Source organism: Tasmannia lanceolata, unplaced genomic scaffold (assembly GCF_043159265.1).
Source record: "Tasmannia lanceolata isolate RefF3 unplaced genomic scaffold, GAP_Taslan_0.1 ptg000003l, whole genome shotgun sequence".
In the NCBI taxonomy this organism is placed as follows: Eukaryota; Viridiplantae; Streptophyta; class Magnoliopsida; order Canellales; family Winteraceae; genus Tasmannia; species Tasmannia lanceolata.
This window is the reverse complement of record NW_027518680.1, coordinates 50513101-50532076: the sequence shown is the minus strand read 5'-3', so window position 1 is coordinate 50532076 and position 18976 is coordinate 50513101. Positions and strand designations below refer to the sequence as shown.

At 41.2% G+C, this 18976-nt stretch overlaps 1 protein-coding gene across 4 annotated transcripts in view; it reads right to left on the bottom strand.

The window, feature by feature from the left end:
- The window catches only part of XYLT (beta-1,2-xylosyltransferase), a 43706-nt gene that overhangs the window by 13098 nt on the left and 11632 nt on the right, over positions 1-18976 (bottom strand). For all 4 annotated transcript variants that reach the window (XM_077365715.1, XM_077365716.1, XM_077365730.1 and 1 more), the window contains one exon: positions 7944-8093. In XM_077365715.1, the coding sequence (XP_077221830.1) occupies positions 7944-8093 (150 nt within the window). The remainder of the gene's footprint in view (positions 1-7943; positions 8094-18976) is intronic.

Here is an 18976-nt window from a genome sequence, read left to right as displayed (position 1 = left end):
ACCAAGAATGTTGGTAGAGTGGAGTAGGTCCTATGCTTGGACCGAACCACTTAAAAATCACAGTGCACTCCTTCTATTTCTCTTTGTCTATCCTTTTGGTTTGTGCATTGTTATTTTTATCTTCTTTGTGCTGGATTTTTTTTTATTGCCATTGTTTTTAGCTTTCGCATTGTTTTTGGCATTTTGGCAAAAAGACCCCCCCCCCCCCCCCCCTTGGGTTGCCATCCTACTTGGGAATTAAAAAGTGACCGAGTTTTGATAATTTTCCTATGAAATGAAAAAACCATCACTCTCTTGAGCAAGCAAGAGAGAGAATAACACCTTTGTTAATGCTCAGCACCACTTAAAACCAAGAGAGAAACAAAAAAAATAGTGCTTTCATCTTGTTTTCCTAACTAATGGACCCTTGCATCTCTCCCTGCAACACCAAAATCAATGGATATTATGTTTTTTGTTTCTCTCTTGGTTTTAAGTGGTGATGAGCATTAACAAAGGTGTTGTTGTTCTAACTAATGAACACTTGCATCTCTCCCTGCAACACCAAAATCAATGGATATTACTACCCAACTGCCACCTGTTATAGGGTTTTGCGAAACACCACGAAGACTCTCTCTCCCTGATCTAAATGTGAGAGTCAGAAAGGAGTCCGGGGCAGATTTAGTTACTTTTCTCTTTTACTTCCTCCTTTATTTCTCTCCTATTCTTCTTTTGTTTTTATCTCGACTCTCTTCTCGGTGGTCAATAACGACGAGACAATGGAGGGTTTGAAGGAGTTGCTTCTAGAGAGCCCAGGGCTCGAAATGCTCTTCTTCAGTTATTCCTCTTTCTTCACCCTTTTCCTCTTCAACCCTTTAGTGATTCTTCCTTTCCCTTTTGTTGTTTTTTTCTATTTTTTTCAACTATAACTGACTGGGACAATTTTAACCGCCCATGCTAGAAAGGCCTCACTTACGACACACAATTCGTGCGGGTTATATCTTATGGGCATGGGAATATAATTCCCCTTCTTAATATTGAATAATCAAATTCTTATTGAATATTAGTAAGGAGATAATAAAATTCAATCAAATTACTTCTCTACTCAAAATAATATGAGAACGATGTGCAGAATATCACTTTTACAATCATGGTAAAAGGCAATATTTGGGACTTATAGGGAAGCGTAGGGAGCAGGGGCCTCTGCAATCTTGTAGAATATCATGAGGCGACACACGGTCTTGGTCCCATCCCAAACGGACATCCCATGTGCAAGATGGACTACAAAAATCAATGGTTCAACTTTTCTTGGAGGAACCCCAAACGATGCTTGATGGATCAAAGGCCTAGAATCATCTAATCAACGTGTTCTCAATGGTATTTTGCCATACTTATGGCTTTCATTGGAATCAATGGATCTCTTTTATCTTCATCTCACGCATCTTCCTAGCTTCTTTATGGGTTCATATCTGCACTTGTCCTTCGCTCGTGCGATCGTCCTATGAGTCTCTCTGTTGATTAATTGGTTTTATCATCCATCATCTCCACTTCTACTCGTAGTAGCCGTTGGTGGTGGTCTCTCTGTTGTCGACATTTGTTGTCCTGGTGGATCTTCCTGTTATTGTTGATCCCTCTATTGGCATGACCACTGAGGTCCGTGCTTCTACCACACCCTCGGCTCCTTCTTCGTCGTCTACCTTGGCACCTGTAGAAAACTTGAAATCCCAATAGGCAACCAAGAGGGGGGGTGAATTGGGTCTGATTAAAAATCTCTACAATTTGCAATTTATTTAAGCCCTAGAAATTTAAAGTGCGACTAGCCCTTGTTGATTAATGAATGAACAAGTAAAAGATATTACCACAATCTTGCACAAAGGAGAGAAGAGAGAAAGAGACAATGTACACGAGATTTATAGTGGTTCGGTCTATCACAAGACCTACTCCACTCTTCACGTCCACGCACGAGTTCCACTATCTCGATCCTCCTTCAAATGGCAGAATCAATGAGCCAATTACAATGATCAAGCTTCTCCTTTCGTGGTCCGAAGCGTAAAACCTTTACAACCAAGCTTTTCTTTTCTCAAGGGCCAAAGCGTAAAACCCCTCTCACAAGCTTCTCATTTCTCAAGGGCTAAAGCGTGAAACCCTCTCCTCAAACAAGCTTCTTCTTCTATAGGGTTGAAGCGTAGAAACCCTCTTTACAAAGATTGGAAGAAAGAAAGAAAAGAAAGCTCTCAAGCCTCTTAAAGGCAAATACAAAATATCAAAGCTCACAAACACTCCAAGGAATAGATACAAATGTAAAGCCTATGGAGATCCTCTTGACATAATATGAAAATATAAGTTCAAAGAGGTTTAACCTTTCATATAAAAGTTTAGGTTCAAGAAAATAGGATTTGATCTTGCAAAAGGTTGTTTAGAGTGATTTAGATAGTGTATATATAACCCACTAGGAAATATGACCGTTTAGGGTAAAAACTGTAAATTACAGGATTGAAAAAGTCAACCTGCGAAAGCCCCAACGGATCTATTTCCAAGCCGCGGCGGTCGCCCGTCCTTATCGGGCTCTCTATTTAAATTTCAAATTTCATACCGGCGCGGTCGACCGGCCCTATGGCAGTCGCCCGGCAAGGGCAATCTGTTTGAATAAAAATTCAGCTCAAAAACACTATTGCGGTCAACGGGACCCATGGAGGTCGACCCCCAAACCATACTAGATTGTTTCTGTTTGAAACAGAAACGTATCCGCGGTCGCCTGGATTACCCTGGTCGACCGGCCCGATAAATTTCGGCATAGCCGGGCAACCGGCACTGAGTAAAATTTCATTTTTAACTTTAAAAACCAGGGGCTTTTAGGCTATGGTCTTTGGGCTTAAGTCCACGGTTTTCAAACACATTTCTAGGTGTGTGTTGATAGTTTTCAAAGATGTAAAATGTTAAGTATGAAAACCATTTTGAAAAACCTTTTGAGAGTGCATTTAAACATAAAATCAAGAGGACTCCAAATACATTCTAATAGTGTATACCGTTGAGTCTTCTTGGAATGTCTTGGTTCCTTTGCACTTCCTCGGACTTCTTCATCTTGAGAGTGAACATCTTAAACTTTGTCTCGGCTCTTGTGACTTCCTCCAATCTTCAAATCATGTTGAGAGGTGCATGAGGAGTCATCAAGGTATGTCCATCTCTAAGCTTCTTCTTGACACTTGTTGGGAACTTGTAGGATCTTCATGATGAGCTTCATGACTTGAACATCTTCAAATGAGGATGTCTCAATTGTAGGTGCAAGCTCTTGATCAATGTGAGTGTGGATCGACAAGTCATGTGTTGTGTTGAGTTGTGTAATGGCGATATAACATATCAAATTCCTGTGTAGAGCACAACATCTCAAAACAACACATTAGTCTGACAATGCTAATCAATTTGTGTTTGTTAGCATCAAAACAAGAAGGTGAGGTGAATGATTGAACTCATGGGAACCCTTGGGCTTACACAACTCTTACCCACAACTGAGCATTGCCAAGTTTGATGAAACCAACTACTTACCCTGGAAGGTTGCGATTGAGACATACCTTCTTGGACGGGGTAAGGTACGTTTTCTACGTGAGGATCCTCCTTCACTTAAGGATCCCATGAATACTCGCTAGGAACAGGAAGATGCGTTGATTTGGAGTCTTCTATGGCAGAGCAGGACTCCTGACATTTATTCTACTTTGATCATCCTCCCGACTGCGAAGGAGATCTGGGATCACACTGCCGTGACCTATTCTGGGGTTGAGAACCTTACTCGTATCTGTTCCACTTACTCTGAGTGGATACGCCTCCGTCGTGGTGATATTTCTCTTGAGGCTCACTATGGGAAGTTCATTTCCTTATGTCAGCAGCTTGACGTTTTTCTTCCCCTCACATCTGATGTTAATGTTCTCCGGCATCAACGAGAACAAATTCGAGTGGTGCACTACCTTGAGAGCCTAGGCCCCGAGTTTACTCACCTGCACCATCAGATTCTTGGTTCTGGCAACATTCCGTCGTTGCGCGAGGCCTACTCTCACGCTCAGCAGTGAGTTGGCGAGACCCCATCCCACACTTCCTCTGACAATTCTGCTCTTGCGGCATATGACGGAGGCAGTGGTACTCGTCCTCCCCGGGGAGGTGGTTCTTTTTCGCGCGCCCGTGGATGTGGTGGCCGTGGTGGCAGCCGTGTTGGGAGTGGGCGTGGCCATCCTTATTGCACTCATTGCCAACGCGATGGCCACGTTATTAAGACTTGCTACACACTGCACTCAGAACTTCTCCCACCTCAATCTGCTAACCTCGGCACTACTGGCCATTCTGATACAGTTGTTTCTGCTCCTACCTCTTCTTCTGCTAATGACTCATTCACCTTTACGAGGGCAGACTATGAGGAGCTACAACACCTTCGACAGTGCCTCCCAGGCCACAGCAGGCTTCACTCAGCCAGGTAGTTCACCTACGACATTACTTTCCAGCTCAGGGTCATGGATCATGGACTCAGGAGCCTCAAACCCTATGATTAGTAACTCATCACAGCTCTCTTCTTTTCGCTCATTTCCATCTGATTTTCAGTTCATTATTTTAGCTGATGGTTCCACTACACCTACCACTGGTATTGGTACCACTTGTCCTTCACCTAATCTTCCTCTTTCTTCTGTCTTGTGTGTCCCTAAGTCTCCATTTAGTTTATTGTCCGTTAGCCAAATTACGAAAAACCTTGCTTGCTCTATCTCATTCTATCCTTCTTACTGTCTTTTTCAGGATCTTTCAACTGGGACGAAGATTGGATCGGGTCGTGAGGTGGATGACCTGTACCGTCTTGATTGCAGCCCCTCTTCATCAGTTTTACATGGTTCAGCGGATGCCTTTCAGTGGCATTATCGACTAAGTCACCCTTCACTTCAGCGCCTCCGGCAGACATCTTTAGTTACTGCTTCTGTCTCTCATTTTCAGTGTCAGTCTTGTGAACTCGGAAAGCATCACAGAGTGTCTTTCCCTTCCCGAGTTGTTAGTAGAGTCGATAGTTTATTTCAGCTAGTTCATTCAGATGTATGGGGACCTTCTAGGGTCGCGTCAAATAATGGTTTCAAGTATTTTGTTGTTTTTATTGATGATTACTCATGTATGACTTGGCTGTATTTACTGAAAGACCGCTCTCAGGTCTTCTCAGCTTTTAAAAATTTTCACGATGAAATAAAAAATCAATTTAGTTGTAGTATTAAATGCCTTCGTACTGATAATGCTGGTGAATTTTTCTCTGCTACTGATGGTTTTCAGGACTATCTCTCATCTCATGGCATTATCCATCAATCATCTTATGCATACACCTCGCAGCAGAATGGTGTCGCCGAAAGGAAACTACGCTGTCTCCTTGAGGTGGCTCATACTCTCCTCTTTCAGATGCAGGTTCCTAAATCCTATTGGTATGACGCTATTCTCACTGCCTGTTTTCTGTCAAATCGTCTTCCGTCTTCGGTACTAAATGGTGATTCTCCGTTCCACACCATATACCCACATCAGGATCCATTCCCACTTACGCCCCGTGTCTTTAGCTGCGTATGTTTTGTCCATCATTTGGGTCCTGCCAGCGATAAACTGGATCCTTGTTCAGAACAGTGTATCTTTCTGGGATACTCTCGTACCCAGAAAGGATATCGTTGCTATAGTCCACATCTGCGCCGATGGTATGTTTCAGGTGATGTCACATTTTTTGAATCCGAATCATTATTTGGTTCTACCTCAGTTCCTTCAGCTCCTAGAATGGAACCTGAGGTGTCCATTTCTCTCCCTGACCTTCCGACCATCTCTCCTGCTTCTTTAGAACCCTCTTCTGCTTGCCCTCCTGGTCAGGTTGACTCTTGTGTTCCCAAAGTGGATCGCCCACCTACTAAGTTCCAGTATCGAAGTCGTCAGCAACAGGCACGGCATCCTCACACCGACAAATCGTCCCCACAGGCAGAGATCTCCTTACCCTCTAATCAGGTATCTTCCTCTCATGTAGTTGTTTCTGACCCCCCTATTGTTTCACGTACTCGTTCCCATTCTACTGCTCATCCTATCTCTAATTTTGTTTGTTATGATCGTCTAACCCTTTCTTTCAAAAGCTTTGTCCTGTCTATGTCTTCTGATGTGTTACCACAATCTTTGGATGAGGCTCTTAATCACCCAGGCTAGCGAGCTGCCATGGACCTCAAGATGGGCGCTCTGCATTCTAACCAGACATCGGATCTTATCTCTCTGCCTGCTAGTGCTCAACCTGTTGGCTGTCGTTGGGTATTCTCCATTAAATATCTACCTAATGGCATTGTTGATCGACTGAAGCCACGTCTGGTGGCAAAGGGCTACACTCAAACATTCAGTATAGACTACCATGAGATGTTCTCCCCAGTTGCGAAGATACCTTCAGTCTGAGTCCTCCTCTCCCTCGCAGTCAATAATGGCTGGCATCTTCACCAGTTAGATGTGAAGAACGCTTTTCTGCATAGCGACCTCCTTGAAGAGGTGTATATAGAGCAACCTCGAGGTTATGTTGCTCAGGGGGAGTTGTCATTATCAGTATGTCGCCTTAGAAAATCAATATATGGGTTGAAGCAGTCTCCACGTGCATGGTTTGACAGATTTAGTGAGGCAGTTATGAGGTTTGGCCTCAAATAGTGTGCCATGGATCACTCAGTATTTAGTTATCAGTCCTCAGCAGGTTGCATTATGTTGATTGTATATGTCGATGACATCATTATTACAGACAGTGACTCAGGGGGGATTCGGAAACTGAAAGCCTTCTTGCAAAAAGAGTTCACAACAAAGGACTTGGCACGTTTCAGATATTTTCTTGGGATAGAAGTTGCATACTCCTGTAGTGGTTTATCTCTATCACAGAAGAAGTATGTTCTGGATTTGTCAGAAGAGACAGGAAATCTTGGTGTGAAGCCTGTAGCTGCACCCATGGATCCAAATGTGAAACTTGTTCCAAAAGAGGGTGATTTGTTGAAGGATCCTGGTAAGTATAGAAGGCTTGTGGGCAAGCTTATATACCTAACTGTTACTCGTCCTGATATATCCTATGCCGTTGGGGTAGTCAGAGAGTACATAACCTCCCCTCGTACTTCACATTGGAATGCAGTGGTTCAAATCCTCAAATATCTGAAAGGTGCGCCAGGAAAGGGATTACTATTCAAACGGCATAGTCATACACGAATTGAGGGGTTCTTAGATGCTGATTGGGCTGGATCTCCTGCTGATAGGAGATCGACTACCGGGTATTGTACCTTTGTGGGAGGTAACCTGGTTTCATGGAAAAGTAAAAAAACAGGACGTCATTGCAAAATCAAGTGCAGAGGCAGAATACATAGCCATAGCGCATACTACTACTAAGATTATTTGGTTGAGATCACTCCTATCTGAGATTGGCATTGTGTTTCCTTCGCCTTCACAGTTATATTGTGACAACAGGACAGCCATCTATATTGCACAAATTCAGTCTTCCATGAGCGAACAAAGCAAATCGAAGTTGACTGTCAATTCATCCATCAGAGAATTAAAAAAGGGGAGATACGCGCTATATTTATTCATTCTGCAGAACAGTTGGCTGATATGTTCACAAAGCCATTAAATAAATCAAAGCTGAGTGACATTTGTAACAAGCTAGGAATGTATAATTTATACATTCCAGCTTGAGGGGGAGTGTTAGAATAAGCCTATGGACATTTTAGTCATTGTACAAATATTTTAGTATATAAATAAATGAGTGAGGGGGAGATACCTCAACTCACTTTTCTCGTTCTCTCTCAACAGGATCTAATAATGCAATGGATCTAATCATGTAAACGAGGTAGAAGTGGTGCCTAATAAGTGCCTTTTTTAAAGAAGTGTAATAGTGATTTCGATTTAGCATTTTCCAAATCTTATATGATGTTGATATAAACAAAAAATGACTAAGAACGAATAAGTAAGCATACCTTGCAATGACCATCCACAAAAACCAAATGAGGGCGATTAGGCAAGCCGGTAACTCTAGAAGCCACATATGCACTATACCAGTCCGTAACGGTGTGGAAAAAGTTTGCATACTCAAAACGTGTCACCAAAAGTGTTGCATCCTCAACCCACTGCAATTTAAAACTTTAAATCAAATAGAATAAAAACTTACTCTACAGTCTTATATGAAACAAGGAGCATATCTTACATCAAACAAGGAGCATAGTAGTATCCCATAAGTTTCTAAAGACACTGCAACAATTTTCCAATTATATAAAATGAATTTAAAGAAATGTAGATTGCAGAGCATTATTCTATAAAATGAATTTGAAGAAATGTAGATGGAAGAGCATTAGACTTCTCATCAACAAGACCAAGATTAAAGTATGTCTAAAATGAGATTCAAGTTGGTAAATTACAAGAAAAGCTCACATTTAAACATGCATGCCAATCTCCTCACAAAAAAAGGAACTCGCAAAAACCATATTTATTTGTAGATGTGATATGTTTATAATGGTGACATTTCAAGCTCATAAACCCCATGATAAATCCCATGTGATGCAAGTAAATCTAGAAGGAATCCACCAAATGAAGAAAACTTTCTAGAGATGAAATGTTCTCCTCTGGGCAACTCCTTCAGGTCATTGAAACCCTCTTTGTGCATCGACATGTGACGTCACCCTGAGTCAAGCCACTAAGCATCTGATTCAGAGGCTACAAGGGATTTTGTACACACAGAGGAATAGCCTCTGGTCTTTCATGCATCATGCTCGAACATCACCTTCTTCCTCTGTTGAGGACACTCAGATCTACAGCGTCCAAACCGACTTCAATTGTGGCAAATGAAATTGCTTTATCAAAGTGTTTCCCATCAGATTTCGTAGTGTTTTATATATTATTCTCATTCACCTTCACCATACTATTACATCTCTTTCACTTTTATGCAGCCTTGGAAAAGTGAACTGCTCTTTGCCTTTCCTTCCCTGGTTTCTCCAATACTCCTCCATCTAGAGGTGATATCTCAGATTATGGAGAGCCAATTTCCGTTTCGAGTGTGGAAAAAGAGATGTTAAATTGTTTCCAAAGAAGGTAGAAGTGAATTTAATACGTTCGTGACATGGAAAGCTTCTCGTATGGAGTAATCACACCTTCAGTTCCTCTACAAGTATCTTCATCTTGTTAAGGTGATATTTAATGAGTGGTCCCTTTGAGACCATCAACATTTGTGTCCAAGTTACTGAGACTCCGCCAAAATTATCTTACTAGGCAGTCATCATATCCTTTGTAGAGTGGTATTTCTTATATTCAATGGCTAGGGTTTCTCATTCATCAAGCCTAACAATATAAAAACTAGTCATCGTGGCAGCCTTTTTCTGGTGATTATATGCTTCCTTCTCACTGTTTCGCATTCGTGCATTTGATGCGGGGTCAGGAGGACAAGGATCAGTCAAGATGATCTCATAGTTTCAGTTTCCAACTGATGCAGGTGAATCAAGCGTCAATTTAGCGTTGTAAAGGTGAGACTCCGGTGTGATGCACACTATAAAATCCGAAGAGGATAGTAGATGACTGCAATAGGGACGGCTTAATCTCTCCCAATCCAAAGAGTGCTACTCTCACCGTCAAGCAAACGTCTCAATGGATTCAATGGAATTGATACAGAACTAACCATACATTTATGCAGTCATCAACTACAAACATATGCACTCAGTGTTATAACAGTCACTGTTGCAGAGGCATTTGTATGCTTCTGCTATGCCACCTCACACACAAATAGCAAGTAACAATCTCCTAGAAGTTTCAACACAGAGGTTAAAAGGCGGTGTCTATTGAAGCACAAATGCCACTTGGGGCTGAGCTTCCTAGGCAAGATTTACACTTGGAAATAATAAGGATTCCAGTAAACTAGAAGTTATGCCCAAGAAAAGAAATTAACTGAAACTCCCATTGGACAACAGTTCGAATGTAATCCAAGAGCTCAGAACTTCCATTAACATCAACATTTGCCAAACCAAAACCGGTAGTATGTTGATTGAATCATATTCTCAAGTGACCTTATAGTCACACGATTTTTATCAAACACTGCCCAAGAAAAGAAATTAAACTGAAATTCCCATTGGACAACAGTTCGAATGTAATCCAAGAGCTCAGAACTTCCATTAACATCACATTTGCCAAACCAAAACCGGTAGTATGTTGCTTGAATCATATTCTCAAGTGACCTCATAGTCACACGATTTTTATCAAACACCTAGTATGCAAGAACATACGAATTTAAAACAAACTTTTCAACTGATGCCTCCTTTGTTCCAATAGCAAATCCTTGCATGAAATCAGTGTCTACAAAAGACTTTTTTGAACTTTAAAACTCCAAAACAAGCTCTGCCAATTGACATGCATCTGCAATGTGCCCTAACTCATTCCCCAAAAAAATATAATGGAACAGAAAACATGAGCAAGATGGACAGCTGTTGTTGGGAGATCTAATGCAGAGGTGAGTTGAACTTGCCCAGAAGGTTCAAAGCCGTGAGCTACCATAGCAGGTACTGCTATTAAGTGGAGCCCCTCTGTTTTCTACAAGTTCTGATTATTTTGAGGAATCCGACTCTAATCTTTAGTACCAATCTTAATTGGAGAATTTCAGGTGTAAAGAAAATAACAAGAACCGTATTCAAATTCTCCTTGTTTCCGTGAAAACCGTGGATCAGTAGATATAAAAGATTTCGAACAAATTTCTGAGTAGTGTTTCCCCTTTTCCTGCAGATCTACACGAATGCAAGTAAATTTGATGATGAAGTTTCAAAAGAAAACACAGCAAGAATCTGCATGGGCAGACTATAACTTAGAAAAGTGTTTCTGCTAAGCTAAAACATTAAATATGCATAATGCCCTGATATTTCAACAGGAAATTTCAGCCGAGATTATTTGGATCTGTTCCTTGCAAAGTTTCCACCAATTGAATCACACAACAGAGATAAAACTGAGGCTAGGATGATCCACTCACAGAGGTTAATTTGAGAGTGAGATCACAACAAAGCTCTCAGATCAAAGCTCATTCCAGCAGCTTCTGCATTCAGCGAAAATTCCTGCACTCGTCTTCTTCTTCAATGAGCACAATCCAAACGTATAGATGGATCTTGGTGTGGAGACACCAAGAATCGGATCTGATTGAAATCCTTGCAAATCAAGGAATTGAAAATGAAGAAAAGGAAAAATTCTTGCTCATCAAGCTTGGAAATCCTCCTTTGCAAAGAAAACCCTCTTTTACCAGAGGTTCCCCTCCAAAACGAGATTAGCTACAAATTTTAACATATATATATATATATATATATATATATATATATATAGAGAGAGAGAGAGAGAGAGAGAGAGAGAAGTGTAGCTACACATACGTGTAGCTAACTTAGCTACACCGACGGCTTAAAATACAGTGGGCCCCACATTGTTTGGGTGATCCAAACCATTCATTTGATGGGCCCTCACATAGATAGGATGTGGCCAAAATATCAGCTCCATAGGATCATCCCAACCCTACGATTTGTGGAGGCAAAAATGGACGTGTAAAAACCTTCACAAATCTGTCCATTTTTGCCTCCACAGTTTGAAGGGTTGGGATCATCCAATGGAGCTGATTTTTTTGGCACACCCTATGAGTGTGAGGGCCTATCAAATGAATGTTTTGGATCACCCAAACAATGTGGGCCCACTGTATTTTAAGCCGTCAGTGGAGCTAAGTTAGCTACACGTATGTGTAGCTTCACTTAACTCATATATATATATAGAGGAAAGTGAAGCTACACCACCGGCTTAAAATATAATGGGCCCACATTGTTTTGGTGATCCAAACCATTCATTTGATAGGCCCTCACATTGACAGGGTGTGCCCAAAACATCAGCTAGGTAGGATCATCCCAACCCTTCAAACTGTGGAGGCAAAAATGGACAGATTTGTGAAGGTTTTTACACGTTCATTTGTGCCTCCACAAATCGTAGGGTTGGGATGATCCTACCCAGCTGATTTTTGGGGCACACCCTATCAATGTGAGGGCCTATCAAATGAATGGTTTGGATCACCAAAACAATGTGGGCCCATTGTATTTTAAGCCGGCGGTGTAGCTAAGTTAGCTACACCGGCGGTGTAGCTTCACTTTCCTCATATATATATATATATATATATATATATATATATATATATATATATATATATATATATATATCCCTCAACTTCTATTTCAAAATCAAAAACTCAAACTAAAATTTGTGGGAAATGAGGCTATTTATAGCCAATTACAAGACAAAACGACTCAAATAGCCCTAGCTATGGTAAAATGACTAAAATGCCATGAACAATAGGAAAAATAACCAAACTATCCCTAAAATCCCAAAATGACTAAAATGCCAATCTAGGGCCCACTAGATTTGCCAAGCAATATAAGAGACGGCCGAGGAAATAGGATGTGCTAGTGAGTCTAGGCAGGGACCATAACTCTATTTCTAGTCTCAAGACCTTTGGGTGATCACTACTAGATGGAAATGATTTTGGGGATCTCCAATTTAGGAAAAAAATCTTTGTTTCCTATTTTTAATTATAGATTTTGTGTATTGCAAATTTCTAGCTTCCCGACACTTCCCTTATGCTTCCCCGTTGCTTCCCTTCACGCTTCCCCGACCCTTCCGCTTCCCCGACCCACCTTCCCGAGAGTCGTCGCTTCCCACTTTAGCTTCTCGCACCGGAAACTATGAAAATGTTAAATAACACTCTAAAAACCAAATAAAGATCTTTTAATATTAACAATGGGCCACATCTTCTTAATTCCTTGATTCTTCATGGCATCATAGATGGTCTCTATTGAGGGAAGAGAGAAGAGGGGAGCATGAGAAAAAAAGTGAGTTTAAGAGAAGCTCCCCCTCACTAATATATATATATGTGTGTGTGTGCGCGTGAAAGAAAAGTGCAATGACACAACTACCCTTAGAACATATACATCTTCTAACACCCCCTCAAGCTTGGAATGTATATATTATACATTACTAGCTTGTTACAAATATCACTTAGCTTCGCTTTACTCAATGACTTGGTAAACATATCAGCTAGATCCACTGATCAAGTGAAAGTAGAGCATATCTCGTCCTTTTGGATTCTCTCGCGGATGAAATGACAGTCCACCTCGATGTGCTTGGTTCTCTCATGAAAAACTGGGTTGGTAGCAATGTAGATTGCAGCCTTAATGTCGCAATATATCAAAGCTGGGGATGAGGAAGAGAAACCAATTTCGGATAGGAGAGAGTGCAACCAGATGAGCTCTCCACTTGTATGTGACATGGCTCGGTATTCGGCTTCTGCATTTGATTTGGCTACTGTGTCTTGCTTCTTGATTCGCCGCGACATTAAATTAGCCCCAACGAAGGTACAATATCCAATGGTGGACCTCCTATCTGCTGGAGATCCTGCCCAGTCTGCATCACAAAATTCTTTCAACTTTTCATGTCCATGTCTCTTAAATAGCAGACATTTCGGCTAGAATTTCGTTTCCACACCGAAACAGTAAAAAAAAACCCTTATTAATTTGAAATTTCGTGAAATTTAGTGAGATCACATGCCAAATAGAAAAAGCCTTTTAAAATTTTAGAATTTCTGAAGAAATGTCACATTTCAGCAGAAATTCTGACAAAAACAGCAAAGAGGGAAAAAAAAAGGTGAAAAAAAGGGAGGACTGAGGGAATCTAACTGACCTTGCATGTGAATTTTTTATTTCTTGCCTATAAAATTACATCACCTTCATCTGCCTTTCATCATCTTCCCAACAAAGCTAAAGTATAGCTTCTTCATCTTCCCAACAAACCCAAAGCAAGCTTCAGCCTCAAGCTCTTGCAGCTTTAAGTGTTGATTCTTCCCGGAGGATTGCAAGTTTCAGCCGAAGCCACGGAGCTTGAGCCGCACAGAAAAAGCAAAGAAGCCACGAAGCTTCAGCCTCAAGCTCCATTTGCAGAGGTAAGAAACTAAATGGGTTAAGTTTCTAGGGCTCTGCTTTTTGGGTTAGCAAAAACCCTTACTCATATTAAGCCATTATTTTGGGATAAAAGTAAAACCCCCCATCTGGTATAATTCGCACCCTTTCACCATGAAATAACGAAAAAAAAGAGGGCATTTGGCAGACTTTTAACGCTTTTTTATGTAAATTCACGCTCAATGGGTGTGAATTATCCTATAGTGGGCAACGCCCATAATTGTTTTAAATGTATTGTACAGCCACTTCGTCAGATGATCCTAACCGCTCATCTGTGCTACAAAGCAGAAGTTTGTAGGTAATTGTCATATCTTAATACACCCTATTGGTATTTTTAGGGTAATTTTCCAACTTTAGCTCCATTTGTATGTAATTTTTCATTTAAAACTTACCACATCTGTCACAAATCACAAAAAATCGTAATGATTACTTCTTTTTTTCGATTTTATGCTTTTGCTAGCCACCTTTGCACTTCTGCCAATCTTTGCAATAATGGATGGCCACAGGCCGAGAAGTGGCCTTGGAGAAACTGGCTAGCAAATCCCAATACAAAAAATTAAAAAAATTGATATACCAAGAGAAAAGGAGAGAAAAGTGGCCTTATAAAGCCACAAAATTTCAATCTTACCCCCTATAGATTGGGTGATCTTAACCATCTGATTTAAGAGGTACAGCATATTATGGAAACCTCTATAGATTGGAGGGCTAGGATCAGCCTATGGAAATGATTTTTGGGGCAAAACCTATTTATGTTGTCTTCCATCACATGGACGGTTTGGATCAACCTATGGATGTGGTCCGTACAGTTCTTTGTACTCAACTGCCGACTTCATAAGATGATCCAAACCATTCATTTGTAAGGGACACAACATAAATAGGTTGTGCCCCAAAAATCATCTCCATAGGATGATCTTGACCCTCCAATATTTACATGTTTTCATATTTTGTGGTCCCTAAATATATCGGAAGGTCAAGATCATCCTATGAAGATGATTTTTGGGGCACAACCTATTTACATTGTGTCCCTACAAATGAACCGTTTGGATCATTTTCATAGGCCGTACAGTACTTTTAGGGGACAACCTATTTACATATGATCCTAGCCCTCCTATCCATATATGAACTGCATATTATGGAAACCTCAATAGATCGGAGGGCTAGAAACATCATATGGAAATGATTTTTTGGGGACAACCTATTTACATTATGGCCCATCATATGGACGGTTTGGATCATCCTATAATGTAGCCCGTACAGTGCTTTTTGAAAAATAAGGGACTATAAGGGCTTACACCATATAAAATCTTTGGTTACCTGGCACTGTGTTATTTTTGTTTTGGTAGGTGATATAAATATATTTGTCCCCCTTTTTCCCTGGGACAGCCCCATATAGTGTATAAATGACTCCACTTTTATACTCCAAGGGCTTTATTAGGGAGAAAAGGGGGTGGATATATCATTTCTCACTTTTTTAACTTACACAGAACATTCTTGAACCCACGCTGTACTATATCCACCCTCTTTTTCCCCAGGACAGCCCCCTCTAGTATATTAGTTACTACTCTTTTAGACTACAAGGGGTTGTACTAGAAAGAAACAGGGGGCGGATACATTTCTCGAGGAAAGATTTTTCCTTGGAAAATTTGTTTATTTCCACAATTTACTGGAGAATAGTAAATTTTAGGAATGTCATTTATTAAATTAAAGGTCCCTGTACAAAACATGACTTCTTTGGTTCAAGTCACTTATTTTCTTGTGTAATCAAACAATGGAAAAGTGTTAAAGTTTGGAATAGTTTTTCATTTCTTAACTTTCCCAGACAATTCTTACAATCCAAACAGTTCCTAGAGGGACCTTCAGTAGTTTATGACGGTATCACCCTAAATTAACCATAATAATCTTATCGTATCCCTCTAAATTGCAATCCTAACAGAGAAGACCTTGTTTGGATTGCCTAAAAAAAAAGACCCTTTTTGGATTGTAGGAATTTTCTGGAAAATTTTGAAAGGAATAATATTGCTAAAATTTGCTAATATTTTCACAACCTATTTACGTTGTGTCCCTTTGATCTTTCAGAGTCTTTACTGTCACAATGCCACGACGTCCTCCTGATGAGGATGGGGATGGGGATGATGCTCGAGATATTGGTTGGTTACATGGGCGAACTAATGGCAGCAGGCAAAAGACTATATGCAATTATTGCGGGAAGAAAATAAGAAGTGGGGGTGTTACACGATTGAAACACCACCTGGTAGGTGGTTATGGAGATGTATCAGTATGCCCATCTTGCCCTAAGGAGGTTAGGACACTCATCTCAAATTCATTGAAGGGGAGCAAACAAAATAAGCAGGATAAAGCGAGGAGGAGAGATGAGTTTATCGATGCTGTGGCGGGAAACTATGATGGAGTAGAATGGATAGATGATGATGATGATATTGCATATCCATCTGATGTCGAGACAAGCAGACAGAGAATGGAGTATAGACGAGCTATGGCAGAGTCTGTGGCTATCGAGAACGAAAGGCGGCAGATGAACAATCTTAATGCTACGAGGCCAAATTTTGGCCGATCCATACACGAGGCGGGTGGGGGTAGTTCAAGGGGAGCAGCAGGTGAGGGTAACATAGGAGGAAAGCCAATGCAGACGGGTTTGACACGTGGGGGCAGCCTAAGGGATCCAGCAAGCATGGACCCAGCGATATGCACAAAGGGAAAACAAAGGGGTATCAGGGGCATGTGGGGAAATGCGAGGAGAAGATTGGACAAGCATATGCAAAATTTGCCTTCCACAACGCCATCCCAGCAAATGAGGCAAATAGCCCATACTTGCAGCATTTTATTGATACAGCTGGCCAACACGGGTCAGGAGTGAAGGCCCCCACTTCATATGAGGTTATGAACAAATACTTGCCCATTGAAGTGGATGAACTGGAGGAGTACGTCAGTGGGCTGAAGAAGCAGTGGGCTGAGTATGGAGTGACAATCATGTGTGATGGTTGGACTGGTCCTACAAGACAGTCTATCATCAACTTTATGGTATATTGTGATGGTAAGACTGTCTTCTTGAAGAGTATCGAGGCATCCGACGTTGTAAAAGATGCAAAATTCATATATAAGCATATGGTTGAAGTGATTAAAGAGGTTGGGAAGATGAATGTTGTTCAAATTGTCACTGACAATGGGAGCAACTATAAGAAGGCAGGACAAAAGATTATGAAGAAGTACAGTATGTTCTGGACTCCGTGTGCAGCACATTGCATCGACCTTATGCTGAAGGACATCGGAAAGAAGACGACGGTGAAGAAGCTAGTTGATGAAGCCAGATCAGTAACTAACTTCTTATACAATCATGGGTATATACTGGCCCTCATGAGAAGCTTGTGTGGAGGAGACTTGGTACGCCCTGGGCTTACTAGGTTTGCAACTAATTACGTCGCTCTCCAGAGTATTTTGGATAAGAAGGTTGGTCTAAAGCAATTATTCTCTACCAAAGAGTGGAATGAGTATAAGGAGAGTAGGAGTGTAGCTGGGAAGAAGGCCGAGGAGATCGTCGGTAGACCATCCTTTTGGGATCATTGCAGGAGTATAGTTGGTATATTGGAGCCAATTGTAAAGGTATTGAGGATGGTAGATGGGGACAAAAAGCCTACCATGGGTTCTTTGTATCACGCCATCCAATTGATGAAAGAGGCAATAATAGTGGCTGCTCCTCGATCCTATCAGGGCTACCATAAAATCATTGATGATAGATGGACGAAAATGCTCCTTCACCCACTCCATTCGACTAGTACTGTGATTAATTTATATTTATTATCTCTTATGTCATCATTTACAATATACTAACAAATTATTATTTTATTAGCATATTATCTCAACCCAAAGTACCAGTACTCACAAAACCTTGGCACTCGAATGGATCTCATTGAAGACTTAGAAACTGTGGTAGCCAAGTTGGAACCGGATGCGACTACACAATCCGTTCTTCTTGGAGAGGTGAGCATTTCATTATTTCAATGTAAATAGATGGATATGCATTAGAATTTTCTACTACTAACTATTGGTGTTAATTCAATTATAGCTTAAGTGGTTTAGGGATGCAACTGGCTCCTTTGGACGTGCAGCTGCTATGGCCGGGCGAGCTACGACATTGCCAGGTAAAGGCTTGCTATAAATATTAGTTGTCAATCGACAGTAACTAATTAAAATATTATTATTATTTTGCAGCTGAGTGGTGGGTGTTATATGGGTCCGATGCTCCTAACCTAAGAAAGATAGCCGTAAAAGTGTTGTCTCACACAGCATCTTCTTCAGGTTGTGAGAGAAATTGGAGCACATTCAACCTCATTCACTCAAAGAGACATAACAGGCTTGGACATCAAAACCTACACAAGCTTGTATATGTCCACTACAACACACGGTTGAGGATGAAGCATGTCTCTACAAGCCATAATCGAGAGGACTACACCGACCCTATTGATCTGACGGACATATTCTGTGAAAATGATGAGGATGACCCTCTATATGAGTGGGTGAGGGAGGTTGGAGAGCCACTGATTGATGGCCCGGGAGGTAGACCGAATCCTCTAATCACTGCAGAGATGGGAATAGATTCGGATACATTGCCAGAGACACAGGGCCTCTCTCAACCCGTTGCAGTTCCAATACCGAATAGTGATGATGATTGGTCGACAGATTCGCCATCAGATGATGATAGAGGAGGTGGCAATGCTAGTGGTGGAGGGGGCAACATGAGAGGTGTTGGAACTTCTGATGGTAGAGGGGATAGTGTGGGAAGTGTGGAAGGTGAGACTTATAGACCGCTTAGCCCATTCACAGTGGAACAGGAGTTTGACCATGCTACACAAGACCAAGATCATGGTGCACGACCACAGCCAAGGCATGGGCAAGTATTCCAACGACGACGGAGGTATCAGCCCACCGATGAAGAAAATGACTCCCTAGATGCCCATTCACGTTATGGAGTTGATAGTTTGATAGACACATTC